Below are 26,865 nucleotides of genomic sequence, written 5' to 3'. Positions count from 1 at the left end.
ATACTCCCATTTATGAACAATATTGTTACTGCAGCTGCTGTGAATTAAAGTTCTCACAAATTTGCACAAAATTAGTTTTATTTGACAAAAAGTACATTCTAAAAAATGCAGTGGAGTTTACATTTGAGCATTTAGTTACATCTAAATTAAGGGGCATTTCTTTAACTCCGCTAGCTTACAAATAAAGATTTATGATTCAAATGTCTAATTAAAATGTATTAAATAGACAAGGATCCAAAAAGGGATCTAAAATATAAAAGGTCTTATCCAGACCCTATAAATTAAATAAAATTTCGTGAACCAGCACAAATGGAAGAACAGAAAACCTACTTGTGAAGCCACAAAGTATGTAGATAAAAAGGTTCTGCATAAACCTGAACTTGGATCAGATTTGAGCCACATTGGGGCAAAATGCGCTACATGGAGTCAACTCACATTTACAAAGTCCTCATACTTGAGGGACTTTTAATATGTAAATAAGTGATGCATAATTCTGAACTCTAAATAGAGGCTGTAAATCCTTCCTGGCCACTTCATTTAGTGCTTGAAAAGATCCTTTCAAGAGGTTTTGAGAAAAACTAAGCTTGCGCTCCATAGGGCGCTGACGAGGGCATGGACGCTACACACTCTAATACTGCATTTTCTGACACACTTGTGCATTTGATGATGCCATTTTTGGATTAGCTTCCTTTCTCCCCTTTCTTCCCCTTCAGTATTCTCACTCAACCAAACGTGTAAACAAACGTTCATGGTGTATGTGTGACATTTGTGGCGTTGGCCCATGTGGGAAAGGTTCCTAGGTTGAACATGGCCATTCCCCATGTGTTGATGCCGAGGTTGATGCACAGAATGCCAATGATGTTGAGAATGAAGCCCGCCTTTGCCTTCAGACAGAAGGAAAATACAATTATCCACTGATTTTTCCATATACAATGTATTTTCACATTCAAATCCCACTTTTAAAATCCAGTGGAACATCAAAACTCATGTAAGATGTAGTTAACCATACCATGTCTAAGACTTTGAGGTTGCCGTAAGAGAAAGCGATGGCGTTGGGTGGAGTGGCTACAGGAAGCATGAAGGCCAACGAGGCGCTGATCGTGCAGGGCAGCATCACATAGAGCGGATGGATCCCGATAGTTGTGGCCTGAGAACAGAGACGACTCGTTAGGAGGTTGAACACTTCAGCTTCGAAATGTACTTGAATGCGTGTCATTTATGTTGTAGGATAGGTTTGGAGGGTTTGCTCACCATAGAGGCAAGAATGGGCAGGAATAGTGTGGTGGTGGCCGTGTTGCTGGAACACTCCGTGAACGTTCCCACCAGCAAACACAGAATCAGGGAGATGGCGAAGGGTGGGATGCTCTGCAGAGGGGCCAGACTCTCACCCAACCACACCGAGAGTCCAGACGCCTACACAAACATCACATCACTTCACTTCACTTCACATCGCTCCACATCACTTCACATCACTTCACATCGCTCCACATCACTTCACATCTCTTCACATCTCTTCACATCGCTCCACATCACTTCACTTCACTTCACATCGCTCCACTTCACTTCACCTCACTTCACATCGCTCCACTTCACTTCACATCGCTCCACTTCACTTCACCTCACTTCACATCGCTCCACTTCACTTCACATCTCTTCACATCGCTCCACATCACTTCACATCGCTCCACTTCACTTCACTTCACATCGCTCCACTTCACTTCACCTCACTTCACATCGCTCCACTTCACTTCACTTCACATCGCTCCACTTCACTTCACCTCACTTCACATCGCTCCACTTCACTTCACCTCACTTCACATTGCTCCACTTCACTTCACATCGCTCCACTTCACTTCACATCGCTCCACTTCACTTCACCTCACTTCACATCGCTCCACATCACTTCACATCTCTTCACATCGCTCCACATCACTTCACATCTCTTCACATCGCTCCACATCACTTCACATCGCTCCACTTCACTTCACCTCACTTCACATCGCTCCACTTCACTTCACCTCACTTCACATCGCTCCACTTCACTTCACATCGCTCCACTTCACTTCACCTCACTTCACATCGCTCCACTTCACTTCACATCGCTCCACTTCACTTCACCTCACTTCACATCGCTCCACTTCACTTCACCTCACTTCACATTGCTCCACTTCACTTCACATCGCTCCACTTCACTTCACATCGCTCCACTTCACTTCACATCGCTCCACATCACTTCACATCTCTTCACATCGCTCCACATCACTTCACATCTCTTCACATCGCTCCACATCACTTCACATCGCTCCACTTCACTTCACCTCACTTCACATCGCTCCACTTCACTTCACCTCACTTCACATCGCTCCACTTCACTTCACATCGCTCCACTTCACTTCACATCGCTCCACTTCACTTCACATCGCTCCACTTCACTTCACATCGCTCCACATCACTTCACTTCACATCACTTCACGTCGCTCCACATCGCTCCACATCACTTCACATCGCTCCACATCACTTCACATCGCTCCACTTCACTTCACATCGCTCCACATCACTTCACATCGCTCCACTTCACTTCACATCGCTCCACTTCACTTCACATCGCTCCACTTCACTTCACATCGCTCCACTTCACTTCACATCGCTCCACATCACTTCACTTCACATCACTTCACGTCGCTCCACATCGCTCCACATCACTTCACATCGCTCCACATCACTTCACATCGCTCCACTTCACTTCACATCGCTCCACATCACTTCACATCGCTCCACTTCACTTCACATCGCTCCACATCACTTCACATCGCTCCACATCACTTCACATCGCTCCACATCACTTCACATCGCTCCACATCACTTCACATCAATCCACATCACTTCACAGTTCACATCAATCTACATAACTTCACATCACTTCACCTCACTTCACATCGCTCCACATTGCTTCACTTCATGTCACATCACCTCACTTCACATCACATAACATAACTTCACATCGTTCCACATCACTTCACCTCACTTCACATCACTTCACATCGCTCCACTTCACTTCCCATCGCTCCACTTCACTTCACATCGCTCCACATTACTTCACATCGCTCCACATCACTTCACATCACTCCACATCGCTCCACATCACTTCACATCACTCCACATCACTTCACATTGCTTCACATCACATTGTTTCAGATAACTTCAATTCACTCCACATCGCTTCACTTCACATCATCACAATACAAAACTGTGCATCCACCTAAAGGTTTAGCAGATATTAGACAGTCTGCTAATACTCTGTTGAGTGCTAGTGGACATGTAGTTGCAAAGTTAATTACAATTAATAGAATGTCTGAAGTGGATTATCGAAAGTGTTACCCATTATATTACATTACACGTATATTATTCAATTTCAGCTTGTAACTTGTGTAACATTTACCATTTTACACCAGATAAAAAAAATTCAATAAAAAGACCCTAGAAACCATCCAAATCTCCCAGCTTTTTAGCGGCAAGTTTTGCATGGGTGAGCATTAGCTCACAGAACTCTCCTTTTCTTCAGAAAATGTAAAAAAAAAATATACTTTTAACTGTAATTCCATAAAAGTAAAACATAATGTACATTTACTGCCAATGTAATGTGTCACTCTGTCATCCTCTTACCTCACTTCCACTTGCCAAGGCAAATCCTCCCCCCAGGAGCAAGACTATGTTCCAGGGCATGCGTTCATGCACCACCTTCCAGTTTAGTAGAGTGGGCGTACCCTTCAGTTTCTTCTTCTTTTCCTGTTTTTCTCCTCCTTAATAAAACAGATGGACCAGTTGCTCTGATTTAAGACCTGGATATGGATAAATATTCAGTGCAAATACTCTGAAAGCAGAACCACTTTACCTTCCTGCTCATCTTCTTCAGCTTCTTCATTATGTTCATCGCACCAATTGATCGAATAGAGAAAGTCTATCCGAGATGGAATGAGGAAGAACATGGTTGACATGAAAATGGCCACAGTGCCATCGGTGACGTATCTTTATTGAAACAAAGAGAAAATCGGAAGAAATTCAAATGCAATGACCAAAACTTTTGATTTTATTTGTTTAAAAGTAAACAGTGGTGAAGTGTACTCACTGTCCGTTTTTGTTGAAGAGCTCGCTAGCCCAGCCCGGCATGAAGCCTGGTTCTCGTGTGAACCACAGGATCACCAGGATCACAAAGATGACAAGCACTCCGCCCTCAGCAAAACACATCGAACCCAACTTCTTATATTCATTCTTCATCACTCTGTAAGCGTCTTTGTCTCCCTCATTCTTCGAACCACAGCCAAACGATTTTTTAAAACTGGGGAAAAAAGTTCACCAAACAATAAATAAAAGACTGCTTAAAAACGCCAGATTAACATTAACAGGTCATTAAAATGTATTTTGTTTTTCCCCTGTAAGCTTCTTTTGCGATAACATTTCAAGACCAGCTTTTCCCATTAGGTACTTCTACTCAACTCAAACTTTCAAAAGGGGAATAATTTGATGTATGATTATTTAAAAGAAATTGATATGGTTATATATTAGTGCGATCAATCACGATTAATCGCATCTAACATAAAAGTTATAGCGTGTGTGTGTAGACACATATTTATACACATATACATATACATACTATGATAATATACCGACACATATATTATGTAAACAAAAACTTTTGTTAAATGCAATTAATCGCGATTAATCGATTTGACAGCACAAATGTATGCAAAAATCAACATGAAATCCTGTCTTCCTCGCCTAATATCTATTGAAGTAATATACAGAATCACAATCTTGGTATAAAAAGGTATGAAATGCCAGAAATACTTTTAGCCAAAATAGTTTTTTTTAACAATTGTATTGAATAATATGAGTCAAACGAGTTGAGAACCAATGGTCTAGCTAAAAACACTCACTGTATGTCTAGGAAACACCATATTTAATGTAAAGGATGCTAGTTACTCACTTAAGACCCAAGTACATGAACTGCAGCCAGAGCCAAGACAGCACAAGCATCAGCACCATGTTAGGAAAGGCAAAACCGAACCAGCTGGCAAAGTTGATCACGCCATTGTTTTGTGGAAAAATCCTGTAAAAAAGGACAAGTGTGTGTGCAGTTTATAATTTGGCTCCAGTACTGTATGCACATTTTTATGTTGTAGGTCCAACAGATTGTGTGCACAACCATAGAAAAATATTTGAATAATTATTATATGTATTATTACCAAAATAACGACGGGTATTTTAATGTCAATCATTTTATATTTTAAGAAATTTTTCCATTTTTTTATACAACATAGATAAGAGTCATAACAGGATAATTGACAAACGTACGCATCCATCTGGCCCTTGAGAATAAGATTCGGTGTGGTGCCCGTCAGGGTGGCAGTTCCTCCGATGCTGGCGGAGTAACACACACATAGGCTCATTCCTTTAAAGAGACGGATGTACTTCGCTTCACGTTCTTTCCTCCTGCTTTCAGAGACTGAATTGATTCTTGCCTCCAGATCTGGATTGACTGTCAAGATTGAGAACAGGTGGGACGTAAGTTTTAAGACTGTGTGTTATGGCCCCTGATTAATAGTGGAAATGCTGTATATTGTTCTGCTCATTCGTGTGACTTAAACCTTGTGTTACACCAAATTCTGTGACCGTATTACACTGTAAATGTAAGTGTCTCTGGATAAAATTGTCTGCTAAATGAATAAATGTAAATTTATATGATCAAAAATATTTTTACATTGCTTAAACTCATATTTACATTGGAACTTTATACAAGATTCAAGTTTGATGTAATTTAAGTTGAAATGATTAAACACCCAAGTTGATTGTACTGTCATTTCCCTCAAATCTCACTGAGTCGCTTTCTCCTGCGTCTTGGTTATCAACTGTACACTGTAAAAAAAATATTGTTGGTTTAACTTAAAAAATTAAGTAACCTGGTTGCCTTAAAATTTTAAGTTGATTGAAATGGAAAAAGTGAGTTAATGCAACGAAGGAGATTGATTTAATCATCAGAAACTCAAAAAAAGTTATCTGAACTAAATAAATGATTTAAGTTGATTTGACAAAATAAAAAATGTTGTGATAACAAATCTTGAAATTTTTTTTTACAGTGTAGTCAAAATTAGCTTTTCGAAAGTCCAAATCAATTAAACCAAATTCTTTACCAAATGATTCATTTTTTTGAAACGTTCAAAGCACTGTAGGCTGTCAAAACAAGGCAAAACTGAGAACACAGCCCAAACAATTGCAAATGTTTAAATAATTAAAGGGGTGGTATATTGCCCTTTTAACAAAATGTAAAATAAATCTCTGATGTCCCCAGAGTGTGTATGTGAAGTTTTAGCTCAAAATAACACACAGATATTTTTATATAGCATGTTAAACTTTTCACTTTTTGAGGGTTAGCAAAAACACATGTTTTGTGTCTGGCCCTTTAAATGCAAATGAGCTGCAGCTCCCGACACAGTGGGCGGAGCTTCAAGAGTGCAACTCCGATTACCTCACGCACGCAGCACACGCTAAAATGTCAGAAACTGTTTAAAAAACCAGAGTCAGACAAAGATGGTGAGACTAAGAAGAAGTGACAACATGTAGAATGCAACAGGAAATCTCTGAAAGGTTAGTTGATGAATTTATGTTGCTAATGTGGAGTTAACTATCTTCAATTAGCATATTCTGTCAGGATAATCTATAAATCGCTGGTATAGGAACTGTTTTGAGATGCACACAGATTGACTTTCTATTGCATGTGAAAAGATGGATGCTACACTTTGAGCTGACTCACAAACGTGCTTGACTTCAACAGCTCTTCCTCTTCTCAATATGGACTGCGTATTCCTGGGGGCGGGGTTTATGTAAATTGTAGGGTTGTTGTTGGTGATGTCACTAACCCGGGAGGAAACTTGTGTAGTCCCTACCGGCCTTAAAAACGACTTTATTGTGTTGTACCTAAGCGTTGTACCTTTCCAGATGCTGTTTATGCTCAAACAGCAACATTACACACTAATTAAAGTTAGAAAAGTGAAATCATAAAAAACCACCCCTTTAAACAAACATTAAACCTACATTATAAAACTGGCCCATAACATCATATATTAAACACTTGGCTAACAAGATCGACACCCTTTAAACGGAAACTAGAAATGTTTAGAAACCTACACAGCTTGACGTAACAAAGCTTCATTTGCTGGACTCACATGACAGTCGTTAAAGCTATGAAACCTTGTGAGATGTTTAAGATAATGTTTAACATTATAAGATAGTAAAGTGAAGTTTAAAGGTGTCAACATGTCAGACATACCGTTGGGTTTCTCCCCAGAGAAATTGTCCAAAGGATGTTTGGTGTTGACCTCGGTCAGCTCAAACGCTTGATTGTCTTGGCCTTCCCTCAGCTCTTTCTCGTCAGAGTCAGCTTCTGTGGCGCTGAGCTGTTCGAGGACGGCTTGAGAAATGGGCAACATCATGGCTGTGGTGGCCGTGTTGCTGATCCACATGGAGAGGAAGGCTGTTACGATCATGAACCCCAGCATCAGCCTGCGGAAGTGAGTGTGAAAAACAGGTGAGTGTGTGAATGTGACAGAAATTAAGGGTACGTTTTCAGCGTGTGTGTGATCTTACAAAGCAGGCCGAACTCCAACGACCAGGAGGACACTCAGAGCGATGCGCTTATGGAGATTCCAGTGTTCGACAGCTATAGCCACCAGCAGACCCCCGATAAACAGCATGTTGGTGTCCTTTAGGTACTGAACACACACCTGAAACACAAAGTAACACCCCTGATTTCACAGACAAGCCTAGAATGCATGTTTAACTGAAAGCAACTTGCACTGAGAGAGCTTAAAATATGTTTTGTCATTTATAAAAACTTATAAAATTTATAAAAAGCACATTTATAAAAACTTATTTAAATGTCCCAAACTAAGGCCTAATCCTGGCTTAATCTAAGCCATGTCTTTGAAACTGGGCCTTAATGTCTTATTTAGTTCTGGTCAACATGGGTTGGGCTACATGTTTTTTTTACTGTATATACACAGTGTGTACGGAGCCACTAAACTGACATGATAATAGGGAAAAGAATATATATCACTAAGTCGTTAAACTTGTTAAATACTTGGTTAAATGTTTCACCTTTAGAAATAAGCATTTTTAATCCAATTTTTGTGTAAAATGTGTTAGCAATCTGAGAAAGGCAGTCAAGATGTTCAAAACCATTCATTTGGGAGATGGAAAGTCAAGTTGGGAGCATTGTATTGTGGGATGCGGTACACAGCACGATATACTGTGGTTGTATTTCCTTATTGACAGACTCATTAGATTTTAGAGTCTCTAAAATCAGTCAAAGATAGAAAGATAAGGAATATGACTGGTTAAAAGGCATTCATAAAAACTACTTTAATGGCCCATAAACTTCTCAAATCATTAGAGAGATAACGTTTGTCCAAATGCTGATGAAGGTCAATCTCTCTGAACATGTGATAAGTCAATATTTTAAAGTAGTTTTCCATGGCATTTGTGCTTGCGACTACAGTAATAAAACTGATAATCTCTTATGATAACTATATGCATATGGGAGAGCGGGGCACAACCTAACGCATTTTGGTTTTGGCTCAGTTAATTAAAAAATAATTAGGTTAGATTAATATTTTTTTTACACAAGCAACATACACATCTCTGCTACAAATGAACACTTAAAGTTTTTTTCTAGGACCTACCGTTTTGGTACAGTTGCACTGAAAATGACAGAAGTGCAAATGTTACAACTTAGCCCATATGCGGGGTTAGTTGTAACAGACAGAGGGGTTAGTTGTAACACTTGCGTGTAACACACTTAATTCAGTACAATTTTATTTTGTATAGTTTGATATTGTTTGTGGTTCTGTATAGACAGATATCCATACATCCATCTCTCATCCAATCATCCTTCTATTGTGGATCAATATCAAGGATAGAGACAGAAAAGGGCTGTACAGTTTTGCAATAAATAAAATTATAAAATATTGTAATTAAATTAGATTTGTGTGTGGCAGCTGCATGTACAATTATTATTATTATAATAATAACAGTAATGATCATACAAATGAGCTTAAAATAATAATTTATTGCATTAAAAACAGGCCATATTTTTAATAAATAAACAAGTTATCATTCATTTCATTCATTTTTTCATACATTTTAAATATCAACATTGTTTGTGGAAGTCCAACAAAGTTAAATGTATACTCGAACCTGAAAAGTTGTGTGACTCCGTTTTCATTTGATTATCATTGTACACTTGGCGGCTTGTTTGTAACACTGTGTTACAACGAACCCCGCTGTGTATTACATATTTTCCCTAGAATTGGAAACGTACACACCCAACTCAGAAACCGAAAAAAATCTATGATGAAAAAAATGTACTTTAATGGTGTCAAAACACTCTTTGTCAAGTATCTTCACGAAATATAATCAAAATTTTCCGCAAATTCGCGGGAGACCGTCTTCTGGCAGCGAGAGAAAAATATCGCAAACACAGCCTGCTCGATCCTGACGAACTATGCAAAAAGTCTGTGTTACATTTAACCCCGCTTTAGGTTGTGCCCCGCGCTCCCCTATTTATGAACTATTGTTATTTGAATAGTTTGCTTGCCCATTATGTTCAGTTACATACAGATTTCTCAATCTCTTTTGGGACATTTTTCAAAACAGTCTTATAGATAGATAGACAGACAGACAGACAGACAGACAGACAGACAGACAGACAGTTTCAGACGATGATATGTTTGTCCCGTTTTAGCCACCGTAGGTGTGAGCAGCGGGCTGAGCCCTTAGTGCAACTCACAACCGAACCACTAGATGTCGCTAAAAATCACACACTGCACCTTTAAGTATTTAAAGAATTTTTTTTTAATACAAAATGCTAATGGAATATTTTTTTGAACAATACCTTTTCAGACTCCATGATGCCCATCATGGGGAATAGGATGACGGGCAGCAGGGCAGTGATGGCGAGAGGAATACACTCTGTGCACCAGAACAGTGCCATCAGGATGATGACATAACCACATCTCGCCTCCTGAAGAACACAATAGTCATACGTGTCAAAAGGTAAGGCAATACATCACCTGTTCACATAGCAGTCAGGCACATTTCTGTAGAAGATAATTATTGGATGTGAACTAGATGCATTGCACATCTAAGACGTGATCTCAGGTCTATGGCAATCCTCTCATTTGTCTTGTGTAAGGGTGGGATTTGACATCTAGTGCAGGTTCCAGGGGTCACTACTGTATCTCTATATCATTCTCAGAATGCTGATAAAACTAACCCTTGAACATTAACGACTGTAAATTATTTTTAATTCATTTACTTTTATGGATGCTTTTATTTTAAGGAATAATTGTATTACTTGATATGTTTTACCATGTAAAGCCTGAAAAATGAAAATAGTCTTTCTTTATGGAACAGAAGCTTTAGACAAATTTGGTGCAGAGTCTGATATTTATATGGCTAAAAAGTAAGATGGAATTTTGAAAGTTTGTAATGTGTGTGTGTGTGTTTGGTGACCTTTAAACATTGTGATATAAGAGTATGAACATGCATGATGGATCGTGTAGCTCAATTCTATCTAGTTTAGTTTATCTTTTTTAAAGAAATACAAAAAATAAAAGTAATAGTTCAGCCACTTTTGGGGGTCTTAAATGTCTGATTTATTTTTATTTTTTATTTAACCCTTAAATGCATGAATGTTTCGACAATCATTCTTACATATTCGGTTGTTTAGCGACCTGGATCTATATCTAACACGGATGGATCTTTTTCTGTCCCGATAATATAAAATCTCCTGATATTAAAGTAACAATTACAGAAGAATAAATTATAGCCTATTTTGTTACCTTTTGTAGCTTGGAAGGTTTCAGATGTTTTATACCATCATCACTATCCTCGTTTCCCAGTAAATTCAGCATCTGGCTCATTTTTGCAATGCTAAACGTTTTCTCAAAATTATTCATCAAATTAATATTTTGATCGCTGACGGCTTCATCACCAGATCCACCATCAAGTGACGGTGACAATAACGTTTGATCGCGTTCTGCACTAAATCTCTGTGCAATTTCAAGTTTTGTTGATGACACTTCCTATTCTTTTGTTTTCTGCCTGCGGTAACTATGAGTGAAACGTCGCTTCATCATTATGTCTCAGACATTGCCACCTTGTGGAATAAAGGTGAATTGCACTTTTATTCAGTCATAAAAGATCCAATTATTGTTGTGCAGAAAAAAAAAAATATTTACACTAGGGCTGTGCAAAAATGAATTGCGATTAATCGCATCCAAAATAAAAGTCTGTGTTTACATAATATATTTGTGTGTGCTGTATATAATTATTTTGTGTATATATAAATACAAACACATGCATGTATATATTTAAGAAAATGTGTTATTCATATATAAAATATTTATATAATATAGATTATATATATAATATATATATATATACAGAATTTAAGCGCAAATAATTCTTAAATATATACATGCATGCATAGGTATTTATATATACAAAATAATTATATACAGCACACACAAATATATTATGTAAACACAGACTTTTATTTTGGATGCGATTAATCGCAATTAATTTTTGCACAGCCCTAATTTACACTGTTACACACCTCAGGTCATTAGCGCGCCTATACAATTTTTACATAAAATGAATTGGAAAACAGGGATTCTTTTATAATTTTATATATTTTTTTTCTAGTTCCATTGTTTATAATTAATTGATTGAGGAATACTGAGAAGGTTGATGTCTAACTTTTAAAAATGGATGAGGAAGAGGGTCCCAGGTTACTAAAGAACCGAGGTGTGCCTTTAAGGGTTAACATTACCATTTCAATATTTGATTTAAAAAGAGAGGAGAGATTTGTGCATTATTTTTTCAGCTGAAGTTCTTAAGGTCAGAGTAACCCGGTCTCAAGATGTTGAGTAACAGTGGGCCACATTGTTTGTGACTTGAGAATGACCTCGCAAGCTGTGTAAATATAGTGTTCCCCAGATCTTAAATAAGAGCGGTGAGGTTTTCAGAGATTTTATTTTTTAAATGTTTCGATATCACATTTGGCTATTACAAATTCACACACACATAATGTAGATGCATAACGAAACTATTTTGGTTAACATGTTCGAAGGCTTTGAATTGATTTTCCACCAAATAATCCTGCAGAAAGGCACTTACCGGAGTTGGGATGATAAGTGGCAGGGGCAATAATAGTAAAGGGATGATGAAGATGATCAGGTAGTTTCTGTGAAGCCATATCCAGCATAGGATTAATGCGTCATCTTCTGGAATCCTTGCCATGTCTTCTGGCCCTCGGCTGCAGATGTCAGGTGTGTGTGTGGTGGATGGATTGCTTATGAAGGTCAAGCTAGATCAATGTGTTTATAGGCATCGTCACAAAGAGAAATTAAACATTAACTGTGTGAACAATGGGAGGGTAAATAGGGGAATGAAGGAGGGGAGGGTAAAAAAAAGATTAACCCGTTTGTTATCTTTTTCTAAATCCGCAATGCATTGAATTGGTAAAACACTGACTAATGAATTCATTAAAAGCACATCTGAACTTTTCACACTCCTGATGTCATCATGAAGAGCTGGAGTCACCCTGATGATAAGTGTCTTTTTTTACACCAGAGAAATGCAAAGAATGTTTCTCTGTTCTCTTCTGAATGTGCGGGAATAATATAATCGCCGTTGTGCTGGTTTGTAAAGAATAAATGAAAGATTAAATAAATAATCAAGTGACAAAACCCTTTTTTCAGTGGGTTCATTTGATTAGCATTAGTATTAGTTCAGCATCATGAAATAAACTACTTTTACTGCATTTATTGTTCATTTATAAATAGACTTGGATGCACTTTAATAATGAATGCATTATTGTAAATTTATACAAACGTTAATGTATTAGTAGTATATGTAAAATAGAACATGAACCTAAATCAATTGATTATTCTGAAGTGTTATGTTTCAAAACTAGTATTATTTATTTAATGGCAAACAAAATGAGAGATTGTCCATATCTGTGGAATCCAAAGAATTTGATATTTCCTACTTACAGTTTTAATTTTAAACGTAGAATCTAAATAGATTCCAGCGAGGACACACCTGATTTAGTAAACGCATTCAATACTGTAAATGTTTGGGGTCACTATGCCTTTTTTGTTTGTTTTTTTAAGAAGAAATTAATGCCTAGTTATGTGGTGAAACTCCTTAAAGGGATAGTTCACTTTGAATTTAATTATTGGTATGTTTTAGCTTACCTCATCCAAGATGTAGGTGTCCTATTTTCCGCAGTAGTTTCGATTTGATATTTTTAGGTCAAACCGTTCGTTTATCAGTCATATAATGCAGGTCTATGGTCACCACCTCAAAGAGCATGCACAGAGAAGTCCAAATTAAACATGATTTAATGACTCGTAAATGTAATGGCCTAAGACACGAAACGAGCGGTTTGTGTGAGAAAACGAACAGTATTTATATCGTTTTTACCTCTTGTAACCAAGTGATCTGAGGGTGTCCAAGTGATAAGGGTCTTTTCAATAAACTCAATTCATGCATAAACATGACGTGTTCTTCTGGATTACTGTAATTTCTATATTACCAGTGCCTTTTATCAACATTTATTAGTCAACTTTACAGACTTTGAACTCTCCGTTTGTATTAGGACTTAATGTGAAAATTAAATCAAGAATGATCAGTTTAATCTTTTAAACCCAAATACATATTTAATCTATTATAATAGCCTGATATGTGCAACATATATTTTTGTCCAAAGTTATGATCCTCTTTTAGCAATTCTGTTACTTAAAGATAAAACTCTTGTGTTGCATAACTCGCTCACACAACCTTTGGAGTTATTGTAACCCAAATACCATAGTTTCAAAGCCTTTTACATCGATAGTCAACGGTAACAGACAAGGTCATAATAACAGTAGCTTTATGGAGCTGTTCATCATTATTATAGATGATCTGCTTTAGTACATTGAGCTTTGATGTAGACCGTGGTTGCAGCGTGACATTTTAGTCATCTTTATGGCTGTCTAACAGACATGAAGTCTTCCAAAACAGTCTATTGGGAGATAATCTGAGTATTTCCATACATGCTCTGGGTCATAATTCATGTCAAAGACGGCTGGGCGTCTGCGTTCTTCAAACAAATGTCAGTCAGGGGTCTGATGAGATTTTCGTATTATTCCATAACATATCAATTAAACTCAATTGGACTTTAATTTGACAGTGGCCATATTATGGTTTAAATCCAGATAATGCCTTTAATGACAAACTTCCTTGTTCCTGAATATGAGTTTTTATCTTTTTTTCAATGACCGACTTATGGATTTTGACCTCAATAAAACACAAAGTCCATTCATTTTGCATTATCATCATCGTAATTTCTGCCGTTTCTGAATAATAACGTCTGGCAGGACATCAAGTTACAGCCTGAAAAGAAATATAAAGGAACAAACGTGATACGACTTATCTGAGACTCTTAAGTTCACTCCAGTACAAATGAATAATTACTTCTAATAATATCTAACCTAATAATGTTACTAAAAAGAACATAATTTGATTGTTTTTAACGCTTAAATGCATGAATGTTTCGGCAATCATTCTTACATATTCGGTTGTTTAGCTACCCTGATCTATATCTACCATAACACGGATGGATCTCTATACCTGTCGCGATAATATAAAGCTCGACTTATATTAGAGTAACAAGAATACACTCTAAAAAATGCTGGGTTGTTTTAACCCAAATTTGGACAAACTGGGTTAAATTGGGTTAAGACAACCCAGCATTTTTTTGAGTGTAAAATAAAGCATTTTTGGAGCTTGGAAGGGATTTTATACCGTCATCACTGTCCTCAGCATCTGGCTCATATTGGCAATCTCAAACATGTTCTCAAAACTATCATTTTCAATATCTCCCAAATCAATATTTTGATCGCTGACAACTTCTTGCACCAGATTCACCATCAAGTGACAGAGAGAATAACGTAATTGATTGCATTCAGTACTTGCTCTACAGTAAATCTCTGAGCCATTTCACACTACACTGTAAAAATGAATATGCTTTATCTAATCAAAAAAAAATTGTGGCAACAGATTACAAGCAATATTATTAATTAAATGTAACAAATTAGAATTGAGTAATAATTAATCAAATTAATTCCTTAAAAGGTAACCATTTAAAATGAGTAAAACTTACAACAACAACCAAAAAAAACAACATACATTTAAGTCACCATTATGGTGATCAGTGTTTGTATTAAAATTACGGTTTTCTCAATCAGGTGTCTTCAATGTTGGCGATATAAAATAAAGAGTTCTTAATTAATCTTTGACGCCTGTCTGTTAGTGAGATATTTTTGTTTATTTTTTTGGTGTAAACTTTACTCATTTTAAATGGTTAACTTTTAAGGAGTAATTTCGTGTTTAGTATGCAAAGTTATAGTTTATATTCCTCCAATTATTTAAGCACCTTGGTCATATCATATGAATTGAACAGACTTTTTTCCCACATCTTTTGACGCAAATGTTTCTAATGGGGTTGAAGCCCTCTTATATAGAGTATACAAATGTTTAAAGTGGAAATAATTTAATGTACATCAGCCGTTTCAATATAAACCGCTAGCTTAGATGCTCAGACAGTGAAATCAATAGTAGCCAGCTCAATAGTAGTTCAATACTAGATTTTGGCCACAGAAACATTACCATTCTGTTATCCTTATACAGTTCAGACCTCATTTCTACATCATGAACGTTAAATCAGCTTAGGCTTTATTTGTAACTTTATACAGAGCAACTTTGTAGTGCTAATCATTGATTCTTTCAGACTAAACAAACAGGGTGACTTTTGGAGCCATCGATCGGCACAGATGTCTGAACTGTCCTCTGTCGTTCTTTCACACGGGTGTTTCTAGAGCAGTTCAGGCACTCACTGCTGACAGATGTGGCATTAAAAATGAAATTTGTGATCTTATTATCCCTTGTTTTGGCGACTTGTTTCGCTGCGGAGGGTAAGTGCCTCAAAAACTGCTTGGTTATTATTAGACTGCTGGTTTATTCTCGTTCACGTTGCTGCATTTTCCACAGAAACATGTACGGGACGCTGTCTGAGTGGCTTTGATCCGACCAAGAAATGCCAGTGTGACCCATGGGCGAGGCTAGCCCCTTTTTAGGGGTGCTTCAGCACCCCTAAAAAGGAGCTCAGCACCCCTAAAACTTGGAGAAAGAAATTTGTTATTCTAAAAATTTTGTTCGTCTTTGACACGGTTAAATAATGTCCAAAACATACTCAGTAGTTTGTGGTTTAAAATGAAATGAAAATGAAAACATTTCTCTTCTTCTAACGTCACTTCTTTGAACCTGCACCGCTCAGCAAGGCCGTCATCCAGCGCGAAACACACGCAGAGTTATGAGAATCCGGGCCGTTAGGTAGTTTTGTGAATCAATTGAGACGCTCCAGAGCTGTGTCTCACACTTCTTTTCTTTCAGTTGTTCCGATTCCGAAACCATATCGGTGAGTACTGGAGTCAGTATCCTGAATCATTGGTACACCTATAATAAGTGTTTATTTTCGGACTGTTTTAGTCTAGCGGGTCGCCGCCGCTGTGGAGTAACGTTAACAGAGTGGCAATCGGGAGAGACGGGAGTTTTCCCGGTGAGCCGGTAGTGTTTCGAGGTCGCGAGGGCCGATCTGATAAAATGTATACATTTCAAGTTCGCCATGCGCCCAAGCGAGGGGAAGCAAAAAATCGAATCCACGATATGGCTGTGTGCCTATATAAAACAGCACAAGACTTTAATAGGCATCCAATTTTGCTGGGTGATTTAAAGAAAAGTGTGCACTTTGCTCACGCGATCAGCATGCATCTGGTGTTTTCTCCTAAATAAAAGCTTTGGGTTTATTTCTTGCAAGTGTAGAAATATGACAGAAGTATTTTAATTTTCCTATAGTGTAGCCTAATGTTGACTAAATACTTTTGAAATATTAATTTTCACTTATATAGTACATTTATAGGCTATGTGGATTTTACATCATAGGAATAATTATATAAATCATTATTACATTATAATTGTTTAGGATCCTAAAACACCATTGATAATGTAATGTAGACTGAGACTCAACTAAAAAGATGTTTGAGCCCTGTTTATTGTCCTAGTACAAATCAATGCTTTTTCTTTGTTCAATGAGCAGTTCGTTGAAGGTTGAAGCTCTTAATTTTGATCTCTCAAAGAGCACGAGATTGATGCATTTAACCTTAAAATGTACAAATTTTTCTAGCGGGGGAGCATGCCCCCGAACCCCCCTAGGAACAGAGGCCAACCAACATAGTTTTACAAATTTGTTAAGATCTTTAAGGTTGCCTATTTTTACTCCTGGCTGGGGGACTACCGATGAAAATTAGCTCTTTTAGCTAACTCGGGTACATTTTCATTGTTCTAATGTTGATTAATGTGTACACTGTCCCCCTTACAAATAAATAAATAAATAAAATCAAGAGAGAGGGGGAGCGTATATGGATGTAAAATGTGGGTGGTGGCGGTGGAGCTCATTGGGTGCTCAGCACCCCTAAAGCTCTGACCCTAGAATCGCCCCTGGTGTGACCGAATGTGCAAGTACTATGGAAGCTGCTGTGAGGATTTTGACAGCACTTGTCGGACAAAAAGTGAGAAATTGATGCACATTCGAATAGTGATTAATGTCAAACTATTTTGTATTTTAATGTTCAAATGATTGAAGTCTGTAAGATGTTTTAGAACCTCTTGTGCTCAACAAGGCTGCATTTACGTAGGCTATTTTATTAAAAAATATAGTAACAACAACAGTAATATGTTGAATTAGCTACACTGCCTGGCCAACAACAACAAAAGCTCTGTTTGGATTTAAACAGGCAAATGCTTAAAGGGATACTCCACTTTTTTTGGAAATAGGCTCATTTTACAACTCTAAACGGTTGAGTTTTACCGTTTTCGAATCCATTCAGCCGATTTTCTGATTTTTTTTAGAAGACTATCAGTAACCAGACAGTTTCTGGTCTCATTGAAGTCAATGAGACCAGAAACTTCATGTTTACTGATATTTATCTAAAAATCAGAAAATCGGCTGAATGGATTCGAAAACGGTAAAACTCAACTGTTTAGAGTTGTAAAATGAGCCTATTTCCAAAAAAAGTGGAGTATCCCTTTAAGAGTCTATGATTAGATCATTATTGCAGTGATTGTTGTGTTTCTAGAGTGTTACATGTGTGGCAAAAAATCTTCTAACCCTAATTGATGGAGTGTGTAGTTTTTCATTTCTCAAACAGCCATCTAGAAAGACTATCTTGGCCATATTCCAGGAGATTTTGTCCAAACATCTATGACTGAAGTGTGTTTTACTACATCCAGTTTTTTTCTATAGTTGATAATGCATAGGCAACTATATAAGTCTACAATTGATTTCCCTGAAGTGTAAACATTGTAGTTCTACACAGCAACACTGGCTCAACCAATGGTGTGAGATTGGGGAGGGGATTTCTGTTTTGACTGACCAATGGCAGATGAGGGGAGTGTGGGAAACACGTTTACAATAAGGTTTCACAATAACTGTGCACTTTTGGCCCTTTGTGGACTAATAAACCTTTTAAACTTTTCACAGTCCCAAAAGTTAGTTATTTCTCTACTAACAATTTAATATATAAATGCGTTGCATCACAATTATGTCTCTTTGTGGTCTTTTTGGAAACATAAATCTTCCAGTATCATTTTCTTAAATAAAGATAAATTCTTTATTTAAAAAAAAAATGATACTGGAAGATTTAATGTTTATGTTTCAGAAAAGACCACAAAGAGACAGAATTCTCATGTAATGACGTTCCTTGATGGAAATTAAAATTATAAGCATTTATGTATACTAAATACACACAATTAAATATATTTTTCAATCTTTACTAAAGTTTAACTTATACAAATTCAAAAACATAAGACATACAACATATACGCAATAATAATAGAAGAAAGAAAATATTTAAAACACACGAAGCAACCAGAATGACAGTGTGAGAAACCATTCTCCATTTGTTTTCAGAATAATCTAGAAACCACCCTATCTTTGATTAAAAATATTGTCCTGAAGTTTCATTAGAGGAATTATTATTTTCACACATTTTGCAAATTTACAGCTTGATTGGAAATTGGATATACGATAAGCTGTTCACTAGTGATATATTTACCATGATTCATTGATTTAGCTGTTTTCTTCACATATCACATGTCTCTTATCTCAAACTTGCGCTTTACTGACTTCTTAGTCAAGAACTAAACTTTGATAAAACTTTATTACTCACAAAATTGTTTGTTGTGGAAGAAGTGATTGTGGTAGGGGTGAGCGGGGCACAAACCAACACAAGGCTACTTTGTAACACATGGTTTAAAACTTTCCACATGTGCCAGCGTGACAAAATTTACTGTGTTTTCTAGTTGCCATATCAACACTATAAAAATAAAAAATTGTGCCAAAAATGAAAAACTCTTTGGAAGAAATCACAGAACATTTATTTAACCATAGCAAATTTCCTACTAAATTGATTTTTTGTGTTTATTAATTAAATGTGTATATATTTGTTATTTAACAGTTGAGATAGTTGTTTAATGCTCAGCTAACCAGCACTAGACAGGTTTAAATCCCAGTTGTGCAGATGGGGTATATTGTAACATGACAAAATTTAGTTCTTGTATATATTTTCTTATTAGATCAGACAACATTTGAATCTGGCATATGGTCCTGTTACACTGTGCCCTACCTATGGGGCATGTTGTCACATTTCACTTCCATTCTTTCGGGGGAAATCAAGAAAAAAAAACTATATAATTGTACTAGACATAAAAAAATAAATACTCTGAACCTCAAACTGAGAAAGTCAAAAAGTCTTAAAGGGATAGTTCACTTTGAAATAAATTTTTGGTATGTTTTATCTTACCTCAAAGGCATCCAAGATGTAGGTGTCTTTGTTTCCGCAGTATTTTCAATTTTGATATTTTTAGGTCAAACCGTTAGTCTATCAGTCATATAATGGAGGTCTATGGTCACCACCTCAAAGAGCATGAACAGAGAAGTCCAAATTAAACATGATTTAATGACTCGTAAATGTAAGCACACATTGATGGCCTAAGACACGAAACGAGCGGTTTGTGTGAGAAAACGAACAGTATTTATATCGTATTTACCTCTTGTAACCACAGCCCCCATGGCTCTGCAGGAGTTGTAAAATGAGCCAAAAAAAGTGGAGTATCCCTTTAAAGTTCTATGTAGAGTCTATACCTGAAATTCTGTTTGGTGAAAGTACACATTTCACTTTTAATGTCTTAAGGAGAAACATTGTGAAAATGCTGTAGGCTCACTAATTGAAGGTTAAATTGATCCTCAGTTGCCCGAGGTGACATGTTTGATGTTCCTGAGGAGGATCTGACCTCTTCACCGACAATGGATTCGAATGTGACGGTCACGACCTCTCGTCCCCTAACCACCACAACTCCCACTCCTGTGTCTCCTACACCTCCACGCGATCCCGACGCCGTCACCTGTAGCGGTCGCACCTTTGACGCGTTCATGCAGTTGAAGAATGGCTCAATGTTCGCATTCAGAGGTGAGTTCAGAGGTTCAATGCAATCACTATGGCTTTTTATCAGTTCAAGGACAGTTTTTCTTCACAAGACTCTGTTCGTTTGTGTTCCAGGAGACTATTTCTTTGAGTTAGACGACAGATCTGTCATGCCTGGGTATCCCAAACTCATCAAGGATGTGTGGGGCATCTCCGGACCTATCGATGCTGCTTTCACGCGCATCAACTGCCAGGGAAAAACGTACATATTCAAGGTCTGTTTGTTGATTTTATTTAGTGTGAAAGAGGATATTTTACTTTGTCAGCTTTCTTTAGTGTGTAATGTTGCTGTTTGAAAAGTAACAAAGCACAAAATCTCTCCAAAATGAGTTATTCTCTATGAACTTTGTTTCTGAACTCCCTAAAATGCCTTGATTGGAGTTTTCTGGGAACAAACACATCACAACATTACTCATTTAAATCCCAGCCCAAGTCATACACACAAAAAAAGGGAGGAGGTCTGGTGAAGTTAGTAATTTAGTGCTGAAATTTGCAGTTATATTAAGGGGTGTGGCATTTCCGAAACATGCTTGAAGCGTTTGACCAATCAGAACACACTGGTCCAGCTGACTAATCAGAGAACATTGTGCTTATCAGAAGGAGGGGTTTCATAGAAACAGGAACTATAAACCATTTCACAAGATGTAAACAACACTGGTCCAGAAGCACTTCCTGTTTCAATTTGTACCTGTTTTCTTTATTTCACATGTAAAGAAAACATCTTAAAGATGTTTGTTTAACTTTTTGATTCAGTTTTAAATGTTCAGTTGGTTGTATTTTATCCCAGCTTTTATGTAGTGTTAAAAAACTGAAACAGGAAGTGCTTCTGAACCAGTGTTGTTTACATCTTGTGAAATGGTCTATACAGAGCGTTACTGACAGACTGGGAAGAGAGGTGCTGCAACAATCTCTAATATGTGACATTTTTTGTCTTTTTTTAACATTCAAGCATGAAAACTTATTTTAGTTTACTCTATACATAAAATCAAGACTAAAAGAGCATACTATGTCCTCTTTAAGGGTTCAGTGACTTAATATATATTTTTAATATTTCAAAATTTTGAATAAATATATTTAAAGAGTGGCAATTCATACATGCAGTAGAATGACCTCATAGGCCTTATGTCATAGAGATGACCCCTACAGGGTCAATAAGAATTCTAAAATATCTGATAATTTGAGCTTTTTTATAACATTTATAACTTAAATAATATTTATAACTTAATAATTCATGATATTTTTTTAAAAAAATACCTTTTTAAAAATAATTATTCAAGGTGTAAGCGAATATGTAATTACTTTTTACTTGATGGTCACAGTGTCATTTTAGAATCATTCAAATCTACTAAAACAAACAAACATTAAAACACATATTTAATCTTTTATTACAAACGGGGTATACAATGTTTTATAGTACATTTCTAAGAACATGGCACATTTGTTTTTGTTTATTTTTAATCAATATTTATTTATCCTTGAAACTCAAATTTGTCACTGACCAAGAAGCTAGTTTGACCAAAATGTCAAAGGTTATTGTCACTTCTTACTGAATCGCAGGGCAACAAGTACTGGCGTTTTGATGGCGACGTCTTGGATGAAGATTACCCAAGAGATATATCGGTGGGCTTCGAGAAGATTCCAGATGATATTGATGCTGCATTTGCAATCCCAGCTCCAGGTCATCACGGGAAGGAGAAAGTGTATTTCTTTAAAGGTATGTGAAAGTCAAATGTATTTTTTTGTAGGCCAAAACCTATGCAAAAGCTGCAGGCCTTGACTCACTCATTTTCATTCACTCCTTTGAGTGGATTTTATTAGTGGGCTAATGTAGAAAATAGAGAATTCAACCATGCAGTTAAAGGATTAGTTCACTTTTGAAAAAACTTTTGCTGATAATTTACTCGCCCCCATGTCATCCAAGATGTCCATGTTTTTCTTTTCTCAGTCGAAAAGAAATTTAGGTTTTTGATGAAAACATTCCAGGATTTTTCTCCATATAATGGACTTCAATGGGAACCGGATGGTTCAAGTATCAAAAGACGGTTAATAACAGTTTCAGATGCAGCTTCAAATGTCTTTAAACGACACCAGACGATGAATAAGGGTCTTATCATGCGAAACGATCGGTTATTTCAAAACTTATTTCAAAAATGTAACTTTTCTAAGGACAAATGCTAGCCTTGCTCTATTCTGTGAGGCGCGTTTGCAACGTCACGTAATACGTAATTACGTTCAAAAGGTCACGGGCGACGTAGCCGGAAGTACAGAATCAAAATCGTCCGACATCGTTGTTTTTCCTTTTAATTCCTTTTTTTGTAAACGGTGTTTGAGTTAGTTTGCACGTTCAACCTATGCGTTCAACTTGTAAACACTGACTCTGTACTTTCGGCTACGTCGCCCGTGACCTTTTGAACGTAATTACGTAATACGTGACGTTGCAAACGCGCCTCAGAGAATAGAGCAAGGCTAGCATTTGTCCTTAGAAAAGTTACATTTTTGGAATAAGTTTTGAAATAACCGATCGTTTCGCATGATAAGACCCTTATTCATCGTCTGATATCGTTTAAAGACATTTGAAGCTGCATCTGAAACTGTTATTAACCGTCTTTTGATACTTGAACCATCCGGTTCCCATTGAAGTCCATTATATGGAGAAAAATCCTGGAATGTTTTCATCAAAAACCTAAATTTCTTTTCGACTGAGGAAAGAAAGACATGGACATCTTGGATGACATGGGGGCGAGTAAATTATCAGCAAAAGTTTTTTCAAAAGTGAACTAATCTTTTAATCCATAGCTTTTTCATTCTGTCGGTTGTATTTAGGGCAACAAAAGTTCTGTTCATTATCATGATGAGCATTTTCAGCATCTATCTAAAAGCCAAAGGAAAAATCCTATTGGGTTTTTGTTGAGGGAACCAGTTTGATGCTGACTTAATAGTTGGCCTTTTATGTCATCACTGAAATATGGTTATCCACCTTACACAGTGGATTTAATCAACGGTTTTCATTTGTCCCACAGGTGACCAGTACTACCAATATGAGTTCAAACACCAGCCTTCCCATGAAGAATGTGACCGCATGACCAAGTCGTCGCCTTCAGTCGCCTTCGCACGTTATACAAACCTGTACTGTGACTTGGATAGCTTGTTTGCTCAGCTCTTTCAAGGCAGTAAGTTTGCATGCACACCGTGTTAAGCAGATGATTCAATAAATGCAATTCAATGAATTCCCTGTCCACCCAGTTCAAGGGCATCACAAAGGGCCGCGCTTCATTTCCAAAGACTGGATTGGCATCAAACCTCCCATAGATGCTGCAATGGTTGGCCGACTGTATGTCAACCCTGGTCCGTCACCATCTCCATCCAGCGGCCTGAGCAGGGGCCGAACCGGACGGAGAAAGAAGACCAGGGGTCGAGGAGCCAGAGTGAGCCGCTCGCCGTTCTGGGAAGACTTTGGATTGGACTATGAGGAAAGGTTTGTTAACTATTGAGGTTTGCTGAGAGTATATTTGTACAGTCGATGTATAGATTATGTGTATCAAAATTCAGTATGCGTTATGTAGGTATTATGAAGCGGAGAAGAGTAGAAAAAATCCGAAAAAGGGCCGTGGAAGACGTCCATCTTTTTTTGACATGAGCTACGAGCCGATGGACTACATGGACGTGGCGGTCGTCCAAGAGAAGGCCACGCCTGTGCAGAACGTCTTCTTCTTTAAGAAAGGTATCAGGTCATGATCATGCTCTGTTCATTCTGTTAGGATGAATCCAAAACATTCAAGTTTTCTTTTAAGGTGCACTCTGGAAGGTGGGTAAAAACTTAAAAAAAAAATAATAATAAGCATCTTAATTATAAATGTAAGGGGTTATTTAATGATTCAATCATACATGGCAATAGAGAAATTACATACACTACAGTTGAAAAGTTTGAAATCCGTTAAGTGTTTTTAACAAATTTACAAAAAAAATTTTTCAACAATGATTAAAAAAATTGATTAAAAGTGCCAGTAAAGACATTTATAATATTACAAAAGTAAGTAACTTTTGATCATCAAAGAATGAACAAACTATTAGTCAAAGAATCCTGAAAACATTTATAAAGTCTGAACCATTTCCAATATTGATATTATTGATAATCAGAAATGTTTCTTGATCATTTGATTGATTTCTGAAGGATCGTGTGACAATGAAGACTGGAGTAATGATGCTGAAAATTCAGCTTTGCCATATACATCAATTTTAAAATATATTCAAATAGAAGATGTTTTAAATTGTTTAAAATATGCACATAAATATGGACCTCCCAAAAAAACAGTTGTGTACATGTTTTAGTGGCAATAAAACACATTGTATTGATATATTTGTCAAAGTCTGTATTAATATTGTGGCATTGCTCCTCTATAGATAAATACTACAGGGTGGACCTGCAGACCAAACACATTGACTACGTAAACCCGCCTTACCCAAGATCCATTGGCAAATATTGGTTGGGATGTAAAGAGAAGGACATGTCAGAAAAAAGATAAGAAGGTTTCCATATTTGCGTTAATAACAAATATTTGAATGTCATTGCCTAATTAGAAGTCATTTATAAAGATTAATCAGTACTATCAATATAGTTCTCAAAGTATTCCTGCATGTGTTATAGTTATATCTGACCATGGTTTTGCATGCAGTAGAACAAAGCTTTTTATCAACGTATTACTATGAATCAGTATAATAAGATATTGAATGAACTTTTCTTGTTGTAAGTATAAAACTGCTGAATAATAATAATAAACTTTCTGTCCAATGCAACCAGTGTTTTCGTAGTTTCTCAATGTTTTTATATATGCCTTGTCACCACTGGTGGAATGGAATATATATATATTTATTTATTTATTCTAGTGAACCTATACAATTTTTTTGAAGTCTCTGTATATCTTAAAACAAGCTGGAAAGTTAGTGTAGAGGAAGTGTAAGTTTCATTTCACATCCGTCATCTCTTTTTCTCTCTTTCCCAATGGTAAGTGCATCCTCTAGTGGCAAACATGAGTGTTTCACTCACAGAGACAAGTATTGCCACATACAAATATACAGTAGTATTCAGCAATGAGCAGTGTTGGGGAAAGTGACTTTGAAATGTAATGCATTACAAAATTGCATTATTCCCTAAAAAGTAGCTAACTAACTAAACTACTTATAGTATGATAGGTTTTTCATTTCGACTGAGCTTGCTTGCTTGTTCTTTAGCTATAAAAACAAAGGAAACACAAATGTGATGTTTATCTTGAGTCAGTTTTGCATTATCATACTCTCTTAGAAGAAATGGTTCTATTTAGAACCAGAAATGGTTCCATCCCCCGCTTCATATATGGAACTCCAAAATGGTTCTATATAGAACATTTTTTTTGTCTTGTTTTTTTGGTAAAAGGTTCTATTGACCAAGTATGGAACCCCAGGGTTCTATATAGAACCCAGAGGAACCCTTTTTTTAATAGTGTATAGAACCTTTTAGGGGTTCCAAATACGCAGCGCTGATAGAACCTTTTCTTCTAAGAGTGTATATTGTTGAATTGGTAGCCTGGCATGCCAGACCTGCATCAAGATGTTAGGTGTCACCAAGATGTCACATTTTTGCGAAATAATTTTTTGCTGTTGAAATAATTGGTGGTCTAGATTTCTAGGCAATTGAATTGGATCATCGAAGGTCAACAGCAAAGACAGTTAAAATGAAAAAGACATGCACTTCTGAGCATATTCATTCACTGATACCAGTTGCCCAACAACATAAGAGTTTATTGAAACACTGAAGTGAAGTGTTGGAATTGCGAAATGTTGTACATTGATAACATTCAAACTTAGTAAGTTCAGGCGAAGTGAAAATGTGTGCAAATTTCCACATGATCATTAAGTTATGGCAACTTATGTAATCACATTATTGTAACTCATCAACATAATTTGAGCAGTTTCAAATTGAAAAAGATATGAGATTCAGCTAGATTTTTTAAGTCATGTAGTTTAATCAAATTTAAGTTGAAATGTCTTGAAATGCAGCAACAGACGATGAATAAGGATCTTATCTAGCGAAACGATCGGCCATTTCAAAAATAAATAAAAAGGTTTTAGTTTTATAAGCACAAATGCTTGCCTTGCTCTGTTCTGTGATGAGCGTTCGTGACCCCCC

The 26,865-nt window shown here is 36.7% G+C and overlaps 2 protein-coding genes across 2 annotated transcripts; one reads left to right on the top strand and one right to left on the bottom strand.

Moving 5' to 3' along the window:
- Positions 1-60: 60 nt before the first annotated feature.
- Positions 61-13,456, bottom strand: slc13a2 (solute carrier family 13 member 2). Its single transcript, XM_089123882.1, has 13 exons — positions 13,317-13,456; positions 12,235-12,424; positions 9,947-10,075; positions 7,642-7,778; positions 7,325-7,557; positions 5,353-5,536; positions 4,985-5,107; positions 4,127-4,336; positions 3,893-4,026; positions 3,664-3,800; positions 1,252-1,413; positions 1,010-1,147; positions 61-884 (listed from the first exon to the last, which is right to left on the bottom strand). The coding sequence occupies exons 1-13, from the start codon at positions 13,319-13,321 to the stop codon at positions 747-749; spliced, it is 1,920 nt and encodes a 639-aa protein (XP_088980008.1). The 5' UTR covers positions 13,322-13,456; the 3' UTR covers positions 61-746.
- A 2,485-nt stretch (positions 13,457-15,941) lies between these two features.
- vtnb (vitronectin b) lies at positions 15,942-25,496 on the top strand. The gene is made up of 10 exons (XM_039676770.2): positions 15,942-16,076; positions 16,153-16,212; positions 17,670-17,729; positions 20,469-20,687; positions 20,778-20,917; positions 22,260-22,416; positions 23,723-23,872; positions 23,946-24,177; positions 24,266-24,423; positions 25,104-25,496. Exons 1-10 carry the CDS (start codon positions 16,022-16,024, stop codon positions 25,223-25,225), a joined length of 1,353 nt encoding a protein of 450 aa, XP_039532704.2. The 5' UTR covers positions 15,942-16,021; the 3' UTR covers positions 25,226-25,496.
- The last annotated feature ends 1,369 nt before the right edge of the window (positions 25,497-26,865 follow it).

Source organism: Pimephales promelas, chromosome 19 (genome assembly GCF_988280905.1).
Source record: "Pimephales promelas chromosome 19, fPimPro1.hap1.1, whole genome shotgun sequence".
NCBI classification, from domain to species: Eukaryota; Metazoa; Chordata; class Actinopteri; order Cypriniformes; family Leuciscidae; genus Pimephales; species Pimephales promelas.
Note: the sequence above shows the minus strand (reverse complement) of the source record. Positions and strands in the feature narration are given on the sequence as shown.